This window comes from Mus pahari, chromosome X (assembly GCF_900095145.1).
Source record: "Mus pahari chromosome X, PAHARI_EIJ_v1.1, whole genome shotgun sequence".
In the NCBI taxonomy this organism is placed as follows: Eukaryota; Metazoa; Chordata; class Mammalia; order Rodentia; family Muridae; genus Mus; species Mus pahari.
The window spans coordinates 482340-500748 of NC_034613.1; the positions used below are offsets into that span (position 1 = coordinate 482340).

An 18409-nucleotide genomic window follows, 5' to 3' on the forward strand; every position below is an offset into this window, starting at 1 on the left:
GGAGAGAACTTTCTAAACAGAACACCATTAGCAGAGACACTAAAATGGGGTATACGGGGGGGCCCATCCCATAATCAGCCACCAAATGCAGATACTATTGAATACACCAACAAGATTTTGCTGAAAGGACCCTGATATAGCTGTCTCTTGTGAGGCTATGCCAGTGCCTGGCAAACACAGAAGTGGATGCTCACAGTCATCCATTGGATGGAACACAGGACCCCCAATGGAGGAGCTAGAGAAAGTACCCAAGGAGCTGAAGAGGTCTGCAACCCTATAAGTGGAACAGCAATATGAACTAACCAGTACCCCCTGAGCTTGTGTCTCTAGCTGCATATGTAGCAGAAGATGGTCTAGTCGGTCATCATTGGGAAGAGAGGCCCCTTGGTCTTGTAACCTTTATATGACCCAGCACAGGGGAATGCCAGGGCCAAGAAGTGGGAGTGGGTACATAGGGGAGCGGGGGGGAGGGTGATGGTATAGGGGACTTTCGGGATAGCATTTGAAATGTAAATGAAGTAAATACCTAATAAAAAATTGGGGAAAATGGGGTATAGACCTAAGCTGTTTTACAAAGAGGAAACTCAAAGTGCTGAGAAACATGTACAGAATTGTTTAATATTCTTAGGCATCAGGGAAACGCAAATCAAAACCACTTTGGGATTTCATCAGAATGGCTAAGATCTATAAAAACAAGTGACAGCTCATGCTGCTGAGGATGTGGAGCAAAGGGGAGAACTCATCAATTGCTGTTGGGAGTGCAAACTTGTACAGTGCAAACTTGGAAATTAGTGTGACAGTTCCTCAGGAAGATGGGGATTCATCTACCTCAAGGTCTGTGTGTATCACTCTCAGGCATATACTCCAAAATTGCCTCATCCTACCCCAGAGACACTTGTTAAACCACATTCATTGCTGCTTTAGTCATAATAGCCAGCAATGGGCAACAACCCAGATGTCCTTCAACAAAAGAATGGATAAGGAAAATGTGGTACATTTATACAATGGAGGATTACTCAGCCATTAAAAATTAAATCATGAAATTTGCAGGGAATTAAAGCTAGAAAAGATCATCCTGAGTGAGCTAACCTATACTCAGAAATATAACATGTAATTACTTATATGTGGATATTAACTGTTAATGATAATCAAGCTACAATCTGTAGAACTGTAGAGTAAGAGACTAGAGGGAATAGAAGTCAATAAGAAATATCGGACAATAGGTCTTGCAAAGAAAGAGAAACAGAATAGATAACAATGGATGGATGAATGAAGGGGTGCTAGAATAAGAGATCAAATGGGCAGAGGAATGGATACAGAAACTGTGGTACATTTACACAATGGAGTACTACTCAGATCTTAAAAACAATGAATTTATGAAATTCTTGGGCAAATGGATGTATCTGGAGGATATCATCCTTAGTGAGGTAACCCAATCATAAAAGAACACACATGATATGCACTTACTGATAAGTGGATATTAGCCCAGAAACTTAGAATAACCAAGATACAATTTGCAAAACACAAGAAAACCAAGAAGGATGACCATCGTGTGGATACTTCGTCCCTCCTTAGAATGGGGAGCAAAATACCCATGGAAGGAGTTACAGAGACAAAGTTTGGAGCTGAGACAGAAGGAAGGACCATCCAGAGACTGCGCCACCTGGAGATCCATCCCATAATCAGCACCAAACCCAGACACTATTGCATACGCCCGCAAGATTTTGCTGACAGATTTTCCTGATATAGCTGTCTCTTGTGAGGCTATGCCAGTGCCTAGCAAACACAGAAGTGGATGCTCACAGTCATCTATTGGATGGAACACAGGGCCCCCAATGGAGGAGCTAGAGAAAGTACCCAAGGAGCTGAAGGGGTCTGCAACCCTATAGGNGGAACAACAATATGAACTANCCAGTACCCCCAGAGCTNGTGTCTCTAGCTGCATATNTANCAGAAGATGGCCTAGTAGGCTATCATTGGGAAGAGAGGCCCCTTGGTCTTGCAAANNTTATATGCCNCAGTACAGGGGAACACCTGGTCCAGGAAGTGGGAGTGGGTGGATTGGGGAGCAGAGTGGGGGGAGGGTATAGTGGACTTTCAGAATAGCATTTGAAATGTAAATGAAGAAAATATCTAATAAAAATTTGTTTTAAAAAAAGAGATCAAATGGAGAGGGGGAAAGAAGAGAGTATTGAGGGATAGAATACAGGAATAAATAGCCAAAATTAAGGAACATTTGGGTGGTAGTATGGAAACCTAATAATAAAATAGAAGCTTCCTAAAATATGTAAATATAGAAAAACAACCTAAATGAAATTATCAAATAATAGGGGAGACAGTCTCAAGTGGACACCTCTCATCACCAAATGAAGATTCCCGTACCGAGATTGGGTTATACCCAATGGATTGTTGGCCAAAGGGGGTCCCATGGGAACTTCCAGACTACCCATGCTGTTGCCAAGACAATAGCTTCTTCTCTATGAACTGATATCAAGGTCCTATTGCTAAGGACACCACCAACACAGACCACTGAACATGGAAAAGTCAAGCTGGTGCCTACATAAAGCCTTCATCCCTACTTTCTGGTGTCTTTGGTACAGGATGATACCCTGCCGGCTTCCAAAAAGTAAACAGCAAGCCAGCCATGAGGCCTTTGATCTGTCTCCCCCATTATTTGGTAATTTCATTTAGATTGACTTCATATATTTATATATTTTGGTAAGCTTCTACTTTCTTAGGTTTCCATACTACCACTCAAATGCTCCTTAATTTTAGCTATTTATTCCTGTATTCTTTGATTTATAATCGTGTTCTGCCTGCAAAATATGCTAGGGAAATGATGGAATAAAGCTTGTGGAAGTAACCAACCAACATCTGAATTGACTTAAGGCCCACTCCATGACATAGTACCCATACTAACACTGCTTGGGTTACCATAAACTTGAGACTAGATATTCCAGTGACCTAGGATAAAACCAAATACTGTTGGTCTAAAAAAGTAAACAAATAACCAACAACCCACCCACTACTACCACATAGTGACATATTGATTCCTAAGCATATTCTGCCTTACTCATAGATCTGTTTCTTGTTCTGCTATTGTCACAGCAGGTGAAAACAAATATACCGACCCAAAGCCAGACATGACAGAGAGAGTAAGAGAGAACTCAGAATACCCAGCCCTAAATGGCATATTTCCATTAAATCTCTCCCTCCAGAGTTTCGAAAACCACATAGGAGTCAGAAAAGGTATTAAAGAGCCAGAGGGGAGACAATGTGTAGTGTGGAGCAGAGACTGAAGGAAAGGACACCCACAGACTGCCCCACCTGGAGATCCATCCCATACAGTCACCAAACGCAGACACTATTATGGATGCCAACAAGTGCATGCTGAAAGGAGCCTGATATAGCTGTCTCCTGAGAGGCTCTGCTAGAGCCTGACATATACAGAGAAGGATGCTCACAGCCAACCACTGAACTGATCATGGAGTCCCCAGGGGAGGAGTTAGAGAAAGGACCAAAGGAGCTGAAGGGGTTTGCAACTCCATAGGAAGAACAATATCAACCAACCAGAGCTCCCAGGGTCTAAACCACCAACCAAGGAGTACACATGGAGGGACCCAGTGCTCCACCTGTACATGTAGCAAGTCAGGCATCAGTGGGAGGAGAGGCCCTTGCTCCTGTGAAGGCTCAATGCCCCAGTGTAGGGGAATGCCAGGGCAGGGAAGTGGGAATGGCCAAGGGCAGGGAGGTGGGAGTGGGTGGGTTGGTGGGGGCACACCCTCATAGAAGCAGGAGGAGGGGGGATTGGATAGGGGGTTCTGAGGCAAAAATCAGGAAAGGGGATAACATTTGAAATGTAAATAAATAAAATATCCTATTTTAGCCAAAGGGGATGGAAGACACCAAGAAAACAAAGCTCTTCTATGATGCTCATATGAATTCAGAGACTGAAAGAGCAAGTACAGGGCCTGCATGGGTCTGCACCAGGTCCTCGGTATATATTATGGCTTCCAATTTAACATATTAATGGAGCCCCCAAGTGTACAATCAGAGCGAGTCTCTGACTCATGTGCTCTCTTGGGCTTTTCCCTTTTGTTGGTTTGTCTTGTCCAACTTCGATGTGATGCTTTTTTTATCTTTTATATGTTTTATTGTGTTTTGTTTGGCTTAGGGTTTGTTTTATTGGAGACAGGGGTTGTTTGGGTTTTTTTTGTTGTTGTTGTTTTTTGTCCTTGCCTTGGCTGTCCTGGAACTAGCTCAACAAACCAGTGTTGCCTCGAATTCACAGAGGCCTGCCTGACTCTGCCTCCTGACAATCTATTTTCCAAAAAAGAAAAAGAAAAAAGAAAAAAAGAAAGAAAAGAAGAAAGATTTTGATAAATACATCAAAATCCCAGAGTCAGAAGCAAGTCCAAATGCCCATTCTTCTTCCAACCATTGTGTGATTCTGGGGAGGAAGGTGGACTTTTCTCTCTCCTTTTTCTTCCCCAAGCCAAGTAATGTTTCCTTGCCTCTTACCTGGGCAAGCAGATCCTGTTTCCACACACCTTTCGCATGATCCTTTCTGTTTTTCTCAGAGGAATGTTTAAGAGAAATGTCTTTTACTTTAGACTTGAAGAAAAGGTGCTAAACTGAAACATGTTTTTAAAAGGAAATCCATACCATTGACACCTCATATCGTCCTGCCAGCTATTTTGACAGCTCAGAGCTTATTAAACAGGGACAACTAACCAGGAATTCTCCATGAAGTTTCACAGGTATTCAGAAGTCATAAGGGTAGAAGATAATGCTTTTTCTGAAAACCTCAAGAACCAGGGGTTTAAACTTTGGATATATTTCTGTAGACAAAGTCCATCTTCAGGTTTGTTATGTATTCATGCCTCTCCAAGGAATGCTGAAGAAATGCTAAATAGGAACCCCAATTTGTTCTCCCACTTTAACTTTTAACATATCATGATCCCCCAAACTGCCTTACATAATATAGCTTTCATCATCTCTTATAATTTGTACAGTTTTGAAATCACTATACTTTATATGCAAAGCACACATGTTACATTTATTATTTAAGAAAATAAATACATAAACATACAAATATATAAATAGGGGTGGGGTATTCCATGTCTCTCACACACACACAAAAAAGTCAACTTTTTGTATTCATCAAAGGACTTCCTAGGTTTTCACCTCTGGCTATTCAGAAGACAATCATGAGCCAAGTAAAGCATTCAAAGGGAGCTCCATCTTTTCTCAGTGAAGACAGTAATACTAGAGCATTTTAAGGGAAAGCATGCTATGCTGTGAGATGGGAGGAGAGACAGAGACTTGAAACTGGTTGTCATGAGAATACTGAAGAGAACAGTAAAGCCTGAATTGATTTCTAAGTAGATATGTGAGCAAAGTGATGCTAAGGAATAGATTCCCATATATTCAGTCCTGTGAGCATCAACTGTTGAGAAAGAAATAACTGAGTTAATTTATGGGAAATGTAAAGAACAGGTAGGAATGAACAATGACAAGCACATGCCCCTGCCCTAAATCAGGTTCCATCCCACAGAGAATGTGATAAAACTAGTCAATAGCTAGGCAGGTACTGAGACACGTTGGGCTTCTTTAACTGGTACCTTAGTAAGAGCTGTTTATTAGTGCTGCCTGAGACAGAATTCAGAGGAGTCTCTGGCCCCATCCCTCAGGGATTAGAGCTCTAGATTATAGCCATAGAGAATAAAATATATAATTTTTTCTTTTCACTCTCTCCTAATCTCCAAAGCATTCAAGATCTTTAACAAAAAAAGCATCATTTATTTGTAATATTGTCCCAATACTTAAATATAGTATAGAATTATAGAGAAGGCATACTGGGCTGGGGATATAGCAAAGTGGTAGAACACTTGCTTACTCTCAGCACAAAATAATAATAATAATAATAATAATAATCCTAAACAAAAAACAGGAAAAAAAAAACAAGTCGTCATCCTATGAACATCATTTAGTTCAAGAAAGAGCTCTATACTTCTTCCCAAACAGCAAGGTTGTCTCCCAGAGACCTAAGCCCAGAAGAGCCCAACTGGACACATAAATCAAGGGAGCCCAGAATGAAGTCACCTCCAGGACTCCATATGTTCTGCTACCATGGACCAGTGTTTTCTTGTTTGTTTTTTTCCCCAAAGTCACAATAAAAATGACATAATAACATATCTCCAGCAAGCATCTTATCTCAATATTGGGGGCTAGTTAAGTCCTACTGATCCATGCTAGGATACCAGTACCAGAAACATTTTTACAAGCTGAGGAGCTCAAAAATGGGGGGAGAGATTTAAACAATGCTTAAGATAACCATTTCATGGTATTTTAAATTACTTTTTAAAAATATTAAGATGGGATCCTAGCATTTTGTTTATAGAATACAAAGGGCTCTTATATTTTAATCAGAAGCACAATATATATTTAAAGATAAGGAACAGAATCTGTAGATTGGGTAGATCACTGCCAGCTTTAACACTGTTTTCTTTAAACATTTCTACAGCTTCTTGGGAAACCTGAGATAGCAACAAGTTCACTATTATCTACATGTACAGGACTGGGCAATCATACCCTCATACTCCTTGTACAAGATACTCCCATTTGTCTCAATCAGAAGGATGCTCATAGGAAGAAAATTATAAGGGACACAGGAAGGCTGAGGTACACTGTGATTCACTAGTTCATTGACAAGGCTCTGAATGATGGCGTGGTTGGGTGAATTGAGACCATAGGGTAATACCCGAGTACAGATTCCTTTACAGTAATTTGGGGTATAGAGACGAGGAGCAATGATCCAGTGATCCCAGCCTAGTTGGTGGAAGCTGACCTTGTAAGGATGGAGGGAACACTGGTTATTTACAGACCCATCATGTTCCTGAGAAGGACAAGAGACATCAGATTCAATGCTGCATGCTTGCCGGACACTCCGCATGAGAAAAGAAGATTCCCCCTCAGTTAACTCCTCTTGGCCTCTCGCAAGAAGTTTAGCCTGAACTCTGTCATCAGTGTCATTGAAATAGAGTAGCAAGAAGGCAACATCCAAGGATGTCATGCCATGCCACCTGAACTCACGAGTCTCATTGCCTTTTTGCTGCTGACACATGAAGCGGAGGCGAAGAACACTCTGTCCCTTGCGATTCCAGATCTTCTGCTGAATACAATGTGTAATATCCATCTCTGTCCAGGCTTTAGACATGGGAGAAGGCTTTGAGGAACCTGATTTAGAAGAAGGTACGTGCTTGGTCCCGCATTTAGGAACCCAAGTTTCCACATGGCAGGAGAGATGGTAATTAACTAGATGAAGTTGATGGCGGTAAACCACAGTGGCTCTGATTAGTTCGTATGCTACCTGGTTTGATGCTAGAGGAAAGTCCAGGGTCTGTACATGCCAGGAACCTGCACAAATGTGAAAGAACAGTGCGGGCCATTAGTGTCTTAACTGAACATGCCTTAGAAAACCTCTAAATGTAAACTGAGAGTTGCAATTAGCCCTAAAATTAGCTCAGGATATAATACATTTTATCATTTATTGAGCACTTACTAGTGTACCCTCTAGTAATACAGAGATTCTTTAATATTCAACAGTCTTATGAGATAGTAATTATCACTATTTTGTAGATAATGGCATTGAGGCTTACAGAAATCATCAAAGGACATTTGGGGAAAAATAGGGCTGAAGCTTAGCATGACCAAAGTCCTGGATTCTATCTCCTGTACTACAAAAGAATGCATGCAGCCAGAACCTGTTAAGATTTGAACCCAAATCTGTTGGTATTAAACATAAATCCACCTTACTTTTGGACTATTAACACTGAAAACTCAAATATGGAATTATTTTGTTTGTATACTGTATATATGGGAAACCAATTATATTAACAGTTGACTTTAATAAGTGACCAACTAAGAGAACTATCAGAACAAATATTAAGAAAGACTTCTCATGTCATATCACTATACAGATGTAGCTTTAGGCTGGAGATGAGTGGGAATCTAGCATTGGGTGCTACGGCTGCCAGGGGGAATCTACCACTAAACAGTTTTACCATCTTTACATCTCTGCCTTCCCCCAACCTCAAGAACTGCTTCTGAATGAATCTTTTCCTTCTTTGGCCATTTACCCTTCAGCTCAATCTCTCCTGTTGCTTCAGGTTTGGCTCATTCCTTTTACTAGCATGCCTCTGCATATCGCTTCAATAAGAACCTTGATTACATGAATATTTCTATTTATAAAGAAACCTGCCACAAACTGCATGTGACCTAGGTTTAAAAGCTTCAATCCAAATTGTAGTACTGACACTCGGTAGCCAAACCATGATCAGAATATTTTCTATGGAAAAAAATATATTTCCAAAAGTAAGTAAGTAGACAGACAAATACTTATCTAAGGCTCTGTCTACAGAGCTTTGAATGTCTCCTTTTTCTGGAACAGGTTAAAAGTAGACTAGAAGAATCAGCACAGGGAAAGCCTTCTCTTGTTTTGGAACATCTTAGTGTGTCCATGAATTATTCACCTAACTTTCCTTTTCCACTGAATTTGTAAGCCTGAAATTCTTCAAGAGGACAGTCATTTTCAACAAAGAAGCTCTTTAATGTCTTGGTGTTCAAAAATATTTTTAGAAGTTCCCATTCCAACTCCTGCCTAACACACCCTCAAGTTTGTAGCACTGGCCTCCATTCTCAGGATGGAGACCCAAGCTACTCCTTGTAGTGGTTCCCTCCAGTAATCCCACATTCCCGGGTACAGTTTTCCAAGAGGCCCACCCATTCACCTGCCCCACCCTGCAAAGGAACCCCACCCAAACCTCTAGCAGGCTGTCTGCCAAAGAACTGCCCTTTCTTTTCAGACCCTGACATCACATGTTTCCTGAGGCAGGGTGGGGTTGCTGAGAACCCGAGCCAGGAAGGGTCTGTGGAGAACTTTTCAAGGGAAGAGATGACTCATACATCCAGTGGGACTGAACTTGACATCTGCTTCTGGATCTGTCTACAGACCCTAGGTGCCACTTGTCCCACAGTCAGCCCGGGATACTTGCAGTCCTACCCATCTTCTCTATAAACCTCCCATCAGCAGTGTTGGCTTTGTGAAGCTTTCTGCTGCAATTAGGAATGAACCCAGGTCCTTTCTCAAGGCCCATGAGTCCCTGCCTCTCAGTTCTGGCCACTTCCCACAAGGCTCCAGCCCCACTAATCTTGCCCTTCAAGTGGGATATGCTTGTTTCCCACCCTCCAGGCCTTTTCCTGTTCTTCCTGCCTTAATCAAATTCTCTCTAGTTTCCTCGGCTATAGCACTTCTTCAAAGCTGTTTTGTTTTGTTTTTTTTCTGATGCCCCTCCAGAAGGAGAAAATTTTAGCATCCACTATTATGAGACATTTCACTTGCCACGATTTGCAATTATTTAGGGCTTTGCTTATTTATCTCCCACATAAAAACACGTGTGCTGAAGCAGGTGCTGTGTTTGTCTTCGTCACATCTTTTATGCACAGCATTCAGTAGTTGAATGCAATTTGCCGAGTGAATCTCCACCACCAAGCCATGTTCTCTCTAAACAGTGTGCCTCATTACCTATATACACACTCTGCTTATTGCCTCCTCAAGTACCATCTCGAATATTGCCTTCACATTGAGGCCTCCTAAAATTTCTGTCTCCCTCATTCTGGGCAGTGAGTTATTCTTCAAAGCACTCATCATATTTTAACACCATTATGTGATTGTTTATCCATTATTCAATACTAGGAACCCCTAGAGGCTAGAGAAGCAGTTATTTGCTTCTATATACCAAACCAAAGGCAGAAACTTGTGCTCAATTAAAATCTATTACTGAGGATTTATCATGGTGTGGTAATTAAGACTACAGACATTGGTGTTTCAGAGTCTGTTTGATATCTACATCTGTCAATTACTACTGGGCAGCATTAAAGCTTCTGTTTCTTTGCCTATAAATGATTATACTACCAACCTCCTCTCATAGTGGCATTAAAACTGATATTTGCAAAGTCATTTTTCAGTGTCTGATGCACATAAAGTTAATAGTAAGGCATAGGAAAATATTGGTTATTTTACTTGAACGAAGGAAAGTGAATCCTGTTAGTAGCTTGCAGAGCAGTGAAAGTCCCACACTGGGCTCATCAAGTTGCCAAGAACTCCTTGAAGCCGATGGCTATCTGCATTCGCTAGAGAGCCCTGTACTATAGGAGTCTGGGGAGAATATCTAATTCAGATACCCAAACAGAACAGAGCATGACACAGATAACTAAATTCACGTGGGACCGTGGAACCAAAATCCCAAAGATGTGGCATGAACCAAATTGAAAAAGTGGTTGATACAAGGGTGGTGGTATGGTGCATTCAGAATGAGACAGTCTAGAGTTTAAATCTCTCATCTCAGCCAGCCAGTGTCTGCAGAATATTTGCAAGTTACTTTTAATTTCACTGTGCCTTTTTCTTATCTTTAAAATTAAGCTGATGATTACCCCATGACAGCAAATGGTAGTGCCTGTCATTAGGATGACATATAGTAATAGGGGGTGATAGGGTCATGCATGAACCTTCAGATGACTGCTTGTTTCTGTCCTGTCTGAGGCCACACGAGTTTTCCTAGTTCAGTAGCATGCAGTCTTTGCCTTCAAAGAGCAACCCATAAATTGGCCTCCACAAGAATGCAGCTGGGTATCCTTAATTAGTTTAAGAGGTATAACAATTTGTAAAATATAGTACTTAGCTGCCCCGTGGCCGGGAAAAGATTGCTCAGTAGGACCTCAGGCAATTTTTTTTTCTCTCATGGTGTGGCTTGAAGGAGAAACTGGCTTGGAACCAGCTTTGAAATCTTACGACCCTTTGAAAACCATGCTTGACCAACCAGTCTGCTCACTAATCAAAAACAACACACCAAAACTCCACTCCGTCTACACATCTCCCCTCTTCTCTCCCCTATAGGGTTGTATGGGGTGTAAAAACTCACCTCTGGGAGGCCTTACTGTGTTGGCCGATGGCTTTACCAGCCTCACCATTTTCGCCCCAATCGTGCGGTTCTCCCTCGGATGGCCATGCGGGTCAGCCGAACGATGGTATAACTTGAGCATGTACCTCAGGGGATAGCCTTGGGGCCATTGCTTAATCTCCTTGCCAGGGGCTTCTTTGGCCAGATCCAAAATCGAGGCCAATGTAGGGTTGTCAGCAAGGAGGGCCGTAGAGTGCCACCCTGGGTTTGCCATTTGGACCCTCTGTTCCATAAAAAGCACCATTCCCCACAAAAGAATTCTAAGAATTGTGAGAAGGGCCATCTTGCAGAGCTTGGTGCTTTTCAACAGATTCCTAACCAAGTCCAAAGAACATCAGTCTGACCCCTTCCACATCCTGGTTTAACAAATACCAAAGACGGGGCAAGAAATAAAAAGAAACGCCAACTGGCAGACCCTATCTTACTTCCTGTGGGAGAATCTTCTGGGCCAAAGCGAGTCTCCTGACTAGGCTTCTTGGCATGAAAACAAACAGAAAAAGCAAGTGGGACAAGGCAGCATGCCCTTCCCACTCCCCACTGGTGGGAAGTACACACTAGTTCTCAGACAGGCTAAAGTAACCGAGGAGAAGAGGCCCATTCCAGGAACCTGGCCTGCACCCAATCTAATAGGTTAAAAGGATGCAGCTTTACCCGGAGCTGCCACAGATTTAAAGGCAATCCCTCAATCAGGCCTTAAAGGGACAGAGGCCTCCTATTCCCATCCAACTTGTATGCCTCTTAGTGAAGCATTTCACAGAAATGTGGTGTGCTTCTGACTTGTGGTGAAACGATGAGGGATGGTTATTAATAATATGAACTGAAATCTGCAAAGGGGGACTGGGAGTGGAGAGAAACAACATTTGGAATGTAAATAAATAAAATAATTATTGAGGATGATGATAAAACCCATAAAAAGAATTCCAGTTTCCAGCCTCTTTCACACACTATGTGGGGATAAGGTCTCAACAGGTGCTCCAAAGGGTTTATTGAAACACTAGAATATGAGAATCATGGTGTGGGTGTGGCTACTTGAACTTCAAGAAGAATCCGTGCCAGTAGTTCTCAATACTGGCTATACATTGAAATCAGCTGAGCAGCTTCCCTTCTGCTTCCCTGAATATCATTCCTGGGGATTCTGCTGTAATGGGTCTGAAATGTTACCAGGCCAGGAGAATTTTTTTTGGTAAGTTCACAGGTGCCTGTAATATGTACTTCAATTTGAGAACTCCAACTTCGAACTTTCTGGTTTATGGTGGGAAAGGCTGAGTAGATTTCCCCTGAGAAACCCAAGGCGATGGGAGATGAATTTGTGGGAGCATGTCTGAGCTCGATGCCCAATGGGAGCCAACAGGGCTAGGCCAGTTGGTTTAAGTTGCCCTGAGCAACAGTTGTGTTGAAAGAGGTGGTAGGTTATGGACTTACTGGTGCCCCCACTCTGTTGGAGATTTGGTGAGAACATGAGGGCAAGTCCTGAGTGTGGTGAGTCAGGCCTGACTTGTGGAAGACACCTCATACTGTGAGGTCTAGGAACAGGCAACATTATCATGCAAGAAGCACTGGCTTTGGATTTCGTTTGGGGGATTTTTGCTTGTTTGTTACTCTTTGACTTTTACGAAGCAGAGGTCAAAGGTTTCATCTTTTTTGAGACCTACTATGCCACAAATTCATAGAGTGCAGGTTCCAGCAGCAGTTGGTCCTCCTCAAATGTGCTTTTGTCTCGGTAGAGCAGACTAGAACTTCAGTGGAACACAGGTTTCTTGCTCCTTTGGCTTTCTAGTTGAAGATTGTTCTTTGGGGTTTAGATGGCAGACAACACCATGTAAGGGTTTGATCATGATTTTTTTTGATGTATCAGCCTTATATAGGAATAATATCAGCCAAGAACATCTCCATGACATTTTCTTTTTGTACTGAGTGTCTAACATGGAAGTAAAAAAAAATGTAGAACAAGAGAACATAACACACTGGGAAGAGTATCATTGAGGCTTAAACTCATGGTCCTTCCTCCGTGGGGCTGTTACTTAGCCTTTTTGCATGTTTTATTAATTGCACATCAGTATTGTTACTAACCCTTTACTTTTAGGGTTTAAATGAGATATTGATTTATTTATTATTAGATATTTTCTTTATTTACATTTCAAATGTTATCCCATTTCCTAGTTTCCCCTCTGAAAATCCCCGATCCTCTTCCCCCTACCCCTGCTCCCCAACCCACCCACTCCTGCTTCCTGGCCCCAGCATTCCCCTATACTGGAGCATAGAACCTTCACAGGACCAAGGGCCTAAATGAGATATTTATATAAATGAGAAGTTATATAAAGTATATGGCAACTAGATAATCTTCAATAAGGTCTGTCTATCATTAATGGCCTTAAAGTATATAAAAATGTACCTGACTGAAGAAAATACATTCTCAGAACCATCAAACATTTTTAAAGGGCTGAGTATGGTGCCCCCCACACTTGTAAACCCAGATTACAAGTTCCAGGCCAATCTTGGCTACAGAACTGAGACACTGTCTCAAGGGGAAAAGGTTCATCTTGTTTTCAGAAAAAGACCCTCAAACAAACCTCTTCTAATCATTTGAATGAAAAAGGAAGGAATTTAACATAAGTGTTTCCTAGAAACACAGCCTGGTTGGCCCAGTGCATGCTACTACCCCAAGCCCCCAGAAGAGGGCACTACAGTTCTATGTGGTTAGGGTAGGTGTGGTATGTGAATGGAAAAGAATCTACTAAAGCGGTGGTTCTCAACCTGTGGGTTGCTTGACCACAAGGGTCACCTAAAACCATTGGAAAATACATTCCCATTATGATTCATGACAGTAGAAAAATTGCAGTTATGAAGTAACAATAAAAATAATTTTATGGTTGGAGGACAGTATTAAGGGGTTCCAACATAAAAATCTTCACTAAACCCACATCCGATGGTGGGCTAATATCCAAAATATATAAAGAACTCAAGAATTTAATCACCAAAAAAACAAACAACCCAATCAAAAAATAAGATATAGAACTAAACCAAGATTTCACAACTGAAGAATCTCGAATGGCTGAGAAGCACCTAAAGAAATGTTCAAAGTCCTTAGTGGTCAGAGAAATGCAAATCAAAACTACCCCAAGATTCCACCTTACACCAATCAGAATGGCTAAGATCAAAAACTCAGGTGACAACACATGTTGGAGAGGATGTGGAGAAAGAGGAACACTCCTCCATTGCTGGTGGGATTGCAAACTGGTACAACCACTCTGGAAATCAATCTGGAGGTTCCTCGGAAAATTGGAAATAGATCTACCTGAAGACTCAGCTATACCACTCTTGGGAATATACCCAAAAGATGCCTCACCATGCCACAGGGGCACATATTCCACTGTGTTCAGAGCAGCCTTATTTGTGATAGCCAGGAGCTGGAAACAACCCAGATGTCCCACAACAGAAGAATGGATACAGAAGATGTGGTTCATTTACATAATGGAATACTACTCAGCTATTAAGATTGAGGACATCCTGAGTTTTGCAGGCAAATGGATGGAACTAGAAAATATCATCCTGAGTGAGGTAACTCAGACCCAAAAGGACATGCACGGTATGTACTCACTAATAAGTGGATATTAGCCGAAAAAAAGTACAGAATACACAAGGTGCAGTCCACAGAACTCAAAAAGGTTAACAAGCTGAAGTGCCCAAGGGAGGATGCCTCAGTCCCACTTGGGAGGGATAAGAAAGCAATCACAAGTGGGGAGGGAGGGAGGGACCTGGGAGGGAAAGGGGACAGGGGGTGGGGGCAGGGGGCAAGGGGAACCTGATCTGGTATGGGGTGAGGTAAAAGAACTGAAGGCCAGCAGAAAGAATGGAAACAGGCAACCTCGGGAGACAGGAGGTTGGGGGGGGGTCCCTCCAGAATGCACCAGAGACCTCAGAGGTGAGAGACTCTCAGGATTCGAAAGGGAGGGGCCTTAGATGAGATGCCCCACAGTAGAGAGAGGGAACTTACAGAGCCCACCTCCAGCAGGAAGACAGGGCATCAAGTNAGGGATGGGGTTGCCATCCCACAGTCACACCTCTGACCCATAATTTGTTTCTGTCTGAAAGAATTACAGGCATGGAAATGGAGAGGAACCTGAGGAAATGAAGTTCCAGCGACAGGCCCAAAGTGGGATCCAGCTCAAGGGGAGGCCCCAAGGCCTGACACTATTACTGAGGCTATGAAGCACACACAAAAGGGGACCTAGCATGACTGCCCTCTGAAAGACCCAACAAGCAGCTGAAAGAGTCAGATGCAGATATTTGCACCCAACCAATGGACAGAAGCAGCTGACCCCTGTTATTGAATTAGGGAAGGCTGAAAGAAGCTGAGGAAAAGGGCGATCCTATAGGAGGACCAGCAGTCTCAATTAATCTGGACCCCACCCCCTGAGATCTCTCAAACACTGGACCACCAAACAGGCAGCATACACCACCGGATATGAGGTCCCCAACACACATACAGTAGAGGACTGCAGGGTCTGTGTTCATTCAGAGATGATGCACCTAACCCTCAAGAGACTGGAGGCCCTAGGGAGTTTAGAGGTCAGGTGGGGTAGGGGGTAGGGACATCCATGTGGAGATGGGGTGGGGTGGGGAGGAGGTGTGGGATGGGGGCAATAAAATATGGAGTGTAAATAAATTAATTAATAAAAAACAAAACAAATCAAAAACCTTACCATGTCTACATGTGCTAACAACAACAACAACAAAAACGGGGTGGGGGTCCCAACAATCGGAAGGTTGAGAAGCACTGCAGTAAAGGATATTCACTAGTCTTCCATGTGAGAAAGGACTAACTGGATAAATGGGACAATTGAGGAGATTGGTCACTATAAGATAGTCTAAGCAGCAGGAACTTTTTTCCCCATTTTTTATTAGATATTTTCTTTATTTACATTTCAAATGCTATCCTAAAGGTCCCCTATACTGTCCCCCTACCCTGCTCCCCAACAGACCCATTGCCGCTTCCTGGCCCTGGCATTCCCCTGTACTGGGGCATATAATCTTCGCAAGACCAAGGGCCTCTCCTCCCACTGATGGCCGAGTAGGCCATCCTTTTTTTTTTTTTTTTTTTTTCCTACCAAAATAGATTTAATGGCTCCTTAGTAATGTTAGTGTCACAGGGTTGCCTTAAAGGTGGTGAAAATGTAATTTTTATGTTATTGACATTTTACTAATTGGATGATAATTTTTTATTAGTTATTTTCTTTATTTCCATTTCAAATGCTATCCCGAAAGTTCCCTATACCCTCCCCCCCACCCTGCTCCCTACCCACCCACTCCCACTTCTTGGCCTTGGCATTCCCCTGTACTGGGGCATATAAAGTTTACAAGACCAAGGGGCCTCTCCTCTCCTTGATGGCCAACTAGGCCATCTTCTGCTACATATGCAGCTAGAGACATGAGCTCTGGGAGTACTGGTTAGTTCATATTGTTGTTCCACCTATAGGCTTGCAGCCCCCTTCAGCTCCTTGGGTACTTTCTCTAGCTCCTCCATTGGGGGCCCTTTGTTCCATCCAATAGCTGGCTGTGAGCATCCACTTCTGTGTTTGCCAGGCACTGGCATAGCCTCACACAAGACATCATTCTTAAGTAGCAGGAACTTTTAATGCGCACTGTGAACTCATTTTTTTCCAAACTGCACAGTATTAGGCATGCTAGTAAAAAGTCTGAGACTTCTAAAGAGTAGATTAGTACCCAGTTTCTGGGAACAAGGCTATTATAATCAGTGCCCATGTGTATATAATAAAACTCTCTCTTCACACAATTATACTTTACGCTTTCATAGCTGTATTCATTTTACAAATATCAAACAAGTACTTTCTATATTATTAAAAAATATGGAAAAATGCCATGGATTCCAATTCTAGCTTTAGCACTTAACTTGCTAAATATTTTAAGACAATTGACTTACTCTCTGTTCCTTACTTCCTCATCTAATAACAAAGCTAATAGTTACACTAATTTAGAGGGTGGTTGTGAGGATGAATTAATGTATGTAATAAGCATTCTGTGATCTAGACACTATTTCCAACTCTGAGAGTACAGAACTAAATCAGAGAAGTGCTCTATCGGCAGCATTCTCGGGCAATTTTCAAAATAACAGGGGTCAGCTGGGAGATGCCAATATAACAGAGTTGCTCCATCAAGAAGCTAGCACCTGGATAAGGCCATACTACAGGAATCAATATGACTTTTCTTCTGATTACTGCTTTGATTTCCTAGAAAATTATTTCCTAGATATACTTAAAATTTAAAACTCCAGTCCAAACAGAAGAATACTGTATATTTTACAAAAGTATTTATTGATTGGAACTGGGCTACATCCTTTGACATAACCATGTGAACTCTGTCAACTAGGTACCATTTCCATTTACAAATGTAAAGCTTAAGAATCAAAAAGAGTAACTGTTCAAAGTTACATGCTGTTTGAGTAGTGGAAATCTAAAATTTGGACTCTTGGGAGGTTGATTTCAAGTACCTCTGCTCCTTGAACCCTATGGTTACTTTACAATCTGCTAATGTGCATTTACTGCCATATGGAGACTCCCTTATCAGTTAGTACCACAGAGATTCCTAAACATAGCACTGAAATGTAAATCTGTGAAGTCCAGTATTGTACTTGTATTCACCTTTGTAATGCTTAATAATTTTCTTGTAAAATAGGTCTATGGGCAAATTGTTGTGGAAAAATTACACTGAGGGAAAGCTCTTGCATTTGGAGGTAGAGAAAACAGAAACAATCTCATTCCACCATTGTTCTCAGTGCTTTTGGAGGAAAGCATTGTTTCTAGTATGAAGAAGTCGTTGTGACCCTTACCATCTCTAAAAGTTCTAGAGGCCCCAAGAAAACAAGTCCTTTCTTTCCATTCACATATGGGGAAAAGGGTCACTGGTCCCATGAGTGGGGAAGAGACATTGTCCCAGGCTTCTCAGCCTAGAAACCGCATTCTTACTAAACTGTTGAGGCTTCATGAGTGTATCCCATCCCCTTTGATATAGCTGTTGGTGTCATCTTTGTTCAGCTTTTAAAGAAAAATAAATGGAGAATCTTTGAGAACTTCATAGCCAGTCTCAAATCTACAATAAAATCTTGTCTTTCTCTCAAAATCCAGTCTCAAGGTTGATGTTGAAAAGGAAAAGAACTTGAGCATAATAAAGCACATAAATTAAGCACTTGGGACCAATAGCAGAAGTGTGAGAAATTTTGAATGGTTACTTTCTTACTGTAGACACACCTCTGCCTCTGTCCTACTGAGTTAGCTACAGCTGAAAATGCCTCCAGCTTGCTTTTCACTTCCTATGGCTGGAACAAAATTGAGAAACTGTTGTTTTTCTCTTCCACTGGCCCTAAGTGTTCC

The 18409-nt window shown here is 42.0% G+C and overlaps 1 protein-coding gene across 1 annotated transcript; it reads right to left on the minus strand.

Annotated features, from left to right (window-relative positions):
* Nucleotides 1-4985: 4985 nt before the first annotated feature.
* On the minus strand, nt 4986-11665 carry Bmp15 (bone morphogenetic protein 15). Its single transcript, XM_021188500.1, has 2 exons — nt 10983-11665; nt 4986-7419 (listed from the first exon to the last, which is right to left on the minus strand). The coding sequence occupies exons 1-2, from the start codon at nt 11302-11304 to the stop codon at nt 6563-6565; spliced, it is 1179 nt and encodes a 392-aa protein (XP_021044159.1). The 5' UTR covers nt 11305-11665; the 3' UTR covers nt 4986-6562.
* Nucleotides 11666-18409: the final 6744 nt, after the last annotated feature.